Source organism: Sus scrofa, chromosome 4, assembly GCF_000003025.6.
Source record: "Sus scrofa isolate TJ Tabasco breed Duroc chromosome 4, Sscrofa11.1, whole genome shotgun sequence".
NCBI lineage: Eukaryota > Metazoa > Chordata > Mammalia > Artiodactyla > Suidae > Sus > Sus scrofa.
In genome coordinates, this window is record NC_010446.5 from 96,749,374 (window position 1) to 96,755,112 (window position 5,739).

The 5,739-nt window shown below is 48.6% G+C and overlaps 1 protein-coding gene across 1 annotated transcript; it reads right to left on the bottom strand.

The window, feature by feature from the left end:
* Positions 265–4,181, bottom strand: KPRP (keratinocyte proline rich protein). Its single transcript, XM_013997107.2, has 2 exons — positions 4,155–4,181; positions 265–2,726 (listed from the first exon to the last, which is right to left on the bottom strand). The coding sequence occupies exon 2, from the start codon at positions 2,698–2,700 to the stop codon at positions 1,087–1,089; it is 1,614 nt and encodes a 537-aa protein (XP_013852561.2). The 5' UTR covers positions 2,701–2,726; positions 4,155–4,181; the 3' UTR covers positions 265–1,086.

The window sequence follows — 5,739 nt, forward strand, 5'->3', positions numbered from 1 at the left end:
CCAAGCCTGAGATTTTTACCTCTAAATTAGGGAGCAAGAGTTATTCTCCCTGTCCCTTCATTCCTCATCCCTTTCCCAGCAGAGACCATGGACACTGAGGGGAGACAGAAGCCCCACAAGGAAGCCCCACTCCAGTCTAAAGGGAAGCTTAGACCATGGGTAAAATAAACCCAAGAAGAAAAATTAAAAATAAAAAAACACCTCATCCCAGAGAGTCAGGAAGGAGTGAAACACAGGTATCATTCAGGACTTATAGACTGTGAGGGTATCATCGTCTTTATTGTTACATGGTTTCCTCTTGTCTCAGTAAGGAGCTGCTCATCAAGACAAAGACCATGGCTCAAGTTGCCAACCCATAAGCTTTGCTGAGCAGCTGCCTGCCCCAGGAGAAACATGGGGCTTTAGAGATACTCTTATTCCACTCAAATGGGAATTTATAACCTAGTTGGGCAGGTAAGACAAACACACCTGAAAAGCAAAATGAAAATTCAAGAGATGTTTCAAGGCAGTTGCCAATGGATGGTGCAGTGAGTTCTGTGAAGGCAGCCCAGACTCCTGAAGGTAGGAACACACAGAAAAGGCTCCAAGGAAGAGGTCTTGAATGATGGGTTTGATTCCAGATGCTGGGAGTAGCAGAGAAGTGGTCCAGGTAGTGGCAGAAAAGTGAGCAGAGACCACAAAGTATGTCCTGGGGAACACCAAGATGTGCCCTGGTGGCCGGATTAGTCTGGTCAGAACTGAGGATATGTTTAGGTGAGAAGCTAAGATGCAAGGCTAGATTGGTGTCTGAGACCCAGGTGTGGATCCTGAGAAGGCACGCAGAGTTTGGTCATCACCTCTGAAGCAGGGAGCTTCTGATTATCTTTGGAGAGATTTGAACTGGAATAGGCTGGAAACGGTAGCTTATGAGAATGGAGGAGAAATACTTCCAGGGCAAGAGGTAGGGATGTCTCAGCCATGCTTTCCTTAAAAATAGGCACCCTTTGCTCAAGCGCAGGCCCCACCTTTCACTCCAACATGGGTGCCTCCTTGGCCTCCACACCACCAGGACCCTGTGGCTCTGGAAACACACCACAAGGTCTACAGCTAGCGCCACTCTTGCCCCAGGTTATAACCAGCTGTTCCACAGCTGGGGGCCTCAGTGTCCAGGTGGCATGGACTGGACTCATGACAGCCTAGATCTCTTATGCATGGATTTGGATTTGGGCCTGAGCATGGGCTAGGACAACGCTGAGGCTCCACACATGGCTCTGGGCTTGGGCAGGGCAATGGAAAAGGAATTGGTTCTGGAAGTGGGCAAGATTCTTGGCGCTCACAGCGCTGGGGACATGGACGTGGCTCTGTAGGCTCACACTGCGCTGGGCGAGGACACGGGACTGGACGCGGGGCTGGACGTGGGGCTGGACGTGGTTCCGGACACAGACAGGGTTCTGAAAGTTGCCGTGGTGGAGGACAAGGACGGAACTCTGGACTTGCACATGGTTCTGGACATGAACACATACGTGGAGCTGGAAGTGGGCATGGGCGTGGAGCCGGAAGTGGGCGTGGGCGTGGAGCTGGAAGTGGACGTGGGCGTGGAGCTGGAAGTGGACATCGCTGCAAGGATGGCTCTGGACACTGGTCCAAACGACGCGGAGGACGGAAGCTTGGGAGTGGGCAAGGCTCCGGGTAGGTGGTTCCCCAGGAGGGTCGTGGGGCACATCTCTCAGAGCAGCGTCTGATGGGAGGAATCTGAACAGCACACTTCTGGGGGGGAACCTGCTTAGGGCAGCAGGGGGAGGAAATCTCTATTCGGCACTTGGGTCCACATCTCTGAGTACAGCCTGAAGTGGGACGCCGAGGACAGCCACTGCTATAGATGGGCTCAGAGCGGCGGGGTGGAGTGCAGTAGTTATAGGAACCTGAAGAGCATCTTGATGGCAGGCAGCTGTTGTAGTAGGGCTCAGATCGTCGTGGCGGGGAGCAGCTGCGGTAAGAAGGCTGCAGCTGGCGAGGAGGGAGGCATCTGCTGGTGCTCCGAGAGCGGCGCTGCGCAGTGAAGCTCCCATAAGTGCCCTGGGTCTGACATTGGGGTGCGCAGGTGCTAAACGATGCCCGGGACTGACGCTGGGGGGCGCAGCTGCTGTAGGAGCCCTGATATTGGCACTGCGTGGAGAATCTTCCCTGAGTCTGGCACACTGAGGGACCTGCTACATAAGTCTTGACAGGCTGAGGAGGTGGACAGGGTACATAGGTCTGGACCGGGTATTCCACATAACAAGTTTCTGTATAACAAACTGGAGCACATTCCACGTAGCAGGGCTGCACAGGGCATGGGGCTTCATATTGCACATGGGAACCCTCAGACTGGCATGGAGCCTGGTACTGAACACAGGAAATTTGAGACTGGCTTGGAGCCTGGCACTTGACCTGGGTGGTCTTAGACTTGCAAGGAGCTTGGCACTTCACCTGCGTGGTCTTAGACTGGCAGTTATCTTGGCACTTCACCTGCGTGGTCTGGGACTGACATGGAGCCTGGCATTTTACCTGGGAAACTTGAACTGGGCATGGTGCAGGGCACTCCACAATTTGCATCTCACAAGGAACTTGGACCACCACCTGGCTCCCGGCATAGGGGGACTGGGAAGGGTAGAAGGAGGAACCTGTCACACAGCACTGTGGGAGCGGCAGGCAACACTGAATCTGCTGCTGGTCACACATGGTTCTGATGGGCAGCTAAGCAGAACCTGAGGGTAGAAAGACCAGGGTCAAGAGGGTGAGAGTTGTTGAGGAAGAGGGACCAGGACCAATGAAAAGACACCTGCTTCTTCCCTGGTCTTTCTTCCCCTACCCTTGATTTGCATTCAAGAATCCTTACCGAGTTAGCTGGACCCAAGATTAGTCATTGCCCTCAAGAGCTGCCTTGGATCTGCCAAAGGACCCAACCAGAGGGAGCTTCAAAGGCACAGCCAGGATTGCAGGTGGGCACACCAGTGTCCAGCACAAGAGGGCGCTGATGACAAGAGGATTCCACCACTTCCTCAGGTCCTAAGACGAGGGAGGGAACTCCGCAGGAAATAGAGACAAACCATCCTCCCAGAGCTGTGGCCCAAAGTGGGAACTGCACACACAGGAGCTTAGATATCCTCAAGCATACACAGTGGCAGCACATACACACACACTTATGTGTAAACATGCAAAAATGAACATATGGAACAAGCCCACTGGTACCATCTATGCTCAAAGAAGCATGTTATTGGAGAGTAAAGGATCCAGTCAGTTACTGGGCAGCTCAAATCCAACATAAAATGTTTGTTTCTCTCTATTCAAGCTTTTTAGGTGAATTTGCTTAAACAAGCCCTCATGGACGTATGCTAAACAAGAACATACCAAGCACACGATCCTTGGAAAGGCTCAGGACCAACCTGATGTTAATCACTGAACTGGGTGGTCTGCTAAACTCATAAATGTTTTACCTCCAGCCCCTCTGAGAGGCAGGCTGTGACTACCTAACTTGGGGTAACCCAGAAAGTGCTACTTTCCTAAACCACGAGACTGACATTCAGGCACACATAAGGTTCTCCATGTGTTACAAACACCATATGGGGGATCCATACATGCTCTTCACCACCACACTTATCCAGGGAGAAACTGAGGGCAGTCCCCACTCCTCTTACCTCCCCAAATGTGCCTGGTCACCTGTGTGTGACTGGCAGAGCACAGGACCTGATTTAACAATTAGCTCACCCAACAAAACACATCTCCCAACAAAACACATATTGAAATACTTCTAATGAGGACCCAAGCTTTCCATTGTCCATTTGTAGAGAATAAGTATATATGCCCTTAAGGAACCCTCCTTCACACACGTTTACTTACAAGGTGTAAATTACCAACGCATCTTTTCCAGAGAGAGAGATCCTGAGGAAGGAAAGTGGTACCCGAGGATAAGCCTAGGATTATCCAAGAAAAATACACTGACTTCAGCACCCCAGTTCTTTACCCAAACTCCATGGAAACTCTTCTTCCATCCTTCTAGACTCTTCTCCTCTGAAGGATATATCTCTCTTCCTCTGCTCCCAGTTTCTCCCCTCACTATGCCTCACCCTTATGAATCTGGGCACCCCCTGAACATCATCCAGACCCCAATCCCAGAACCCAAACCCTAGACTCACCCTCCTCACAGGCAAGCAGTCATTAAGGCTGAGGCATCTGGACACTGGGCTGTCTTTATATAAAGGCTTCTGGGTATGGCTTGGACCGTGAGACAACTGGTTGGCATCTGCCTGGCATCACCCAGCTTGGCATTCCAGCAAGCAGTCCCCTCCCTGTATGCCTGTCCTGGGAGTCACCTACAGAATGTGGGAGTGTCTCGCCTTAGTGTCAAAGCTTCTGACCTATTAACGAACAGATTCTTGTTTTCTTCCTCCTTTTTCACCCCAGTGGTTTTTCTCTGTCCCTAGACCACCTGGTGGTGGGGATGATGAGGGTGACAAAGGTATCTTCTCTCTTAGAAGATGATTCCAGGCCCCTACCCTCCTCCTTGTCTCAGATTCTCACCAAATAGATATAAAAGAGGTGGGATTCTCTCTTGAAAATAAATCATAGGCAATTAAAATCATCTCAAAGATAGAGGCAACTCTATAGCATGAAGAGTATATTAGGTCAGAAGTGAGTCTAACATCCCAGGTTTGGCTACTTACAACTGTGACCTTTATAACCAACCTGAATATTAGTTCACTTATATGCAAAATGGAGATAATTAAATCTATTTTCCTGAGTTGTGGTAAGAATGAAGGCAATTGTTTTATACAAAAGTGTCCAGACAAGAATATCTAGCATCCTCTCAGAATGAACGCTGGCCCTGAGCAACAGACACATCTGGACTGATGGTTGCCTGCTTCATCCCAGTCCTGAGCTGAGCAACCTGATGGCTTTACAGCAGGTGCTAAGCTAAAGCTTGAACAGAGCATAGCGCAGAACAGTAATAATAACCTGGCATCCTGAGAGCCAGATACCGTCAAGATGGGATGCCTTTTTCCCTTGTGTGAACATAGTTTTCACTTACATAATTTTATTAGCAATCATTAAATTCAGAAAGAGGGAGACTTTACTAAGATTCCAGATATCTACCTTTTCTTCTAAGGTCAAAAGGTCTGGCATAGATGAGCCTACCTTCCATAATATTAATTAATAGCCGCCCCTCTTAAATAGGGCATATACACTCTTGATTATATCCACAATGCAATGTCAAGTGTAGGTTTCCTTTTGTTGTTTTATTTGCCCTCTTATTTTTCTTGGGTGAAATTAAAGGAAAGTGAAATAATCTCTCTGCCTGTACCATTTTACTTGTTTATGTAAAACCTCCAGCTTCTGTGGGCATTGAAGATTCTGACAAAGATTATGAGCAGAGACTTGAAAGATAGATAGGCTTGGGGTTAAATATGAACTCTAATACTTGCAAATGGGGATTAAAACTCCTTAACCTCCATAAGCCTCAGCTACCTTAACTATGAAATGGGAAGAAGTAAAAGAAGAAGGAGGAGAAAGAGGAAGAGGTAGAGGAAGAGTAAAGAAGAGGAAAAAAAGGAGGAAGAAGAATTAGAAAAGTCATAGGATTAATGTGTGAATTAAATGAGATAATTGATCTAAAGTACTTAGCACCTCATTAGCCATTTATTTCTCTGGGCTTTAGTTTCCTCATATGAAGTTGGGAGTGAAAATATTTGCTTCACCAGGTTCTCATGAAGATAAAATCAG

Excerpts from the sequence above, each read along its gene's own strand:
- KPRP (XM_013997107.2), bottom strand. The coding sequence starts at position 2,700 with ATGTGTGACCAGCAGCAGATTCAGTGTTGCCTGCCGCTCCCACAGTGC.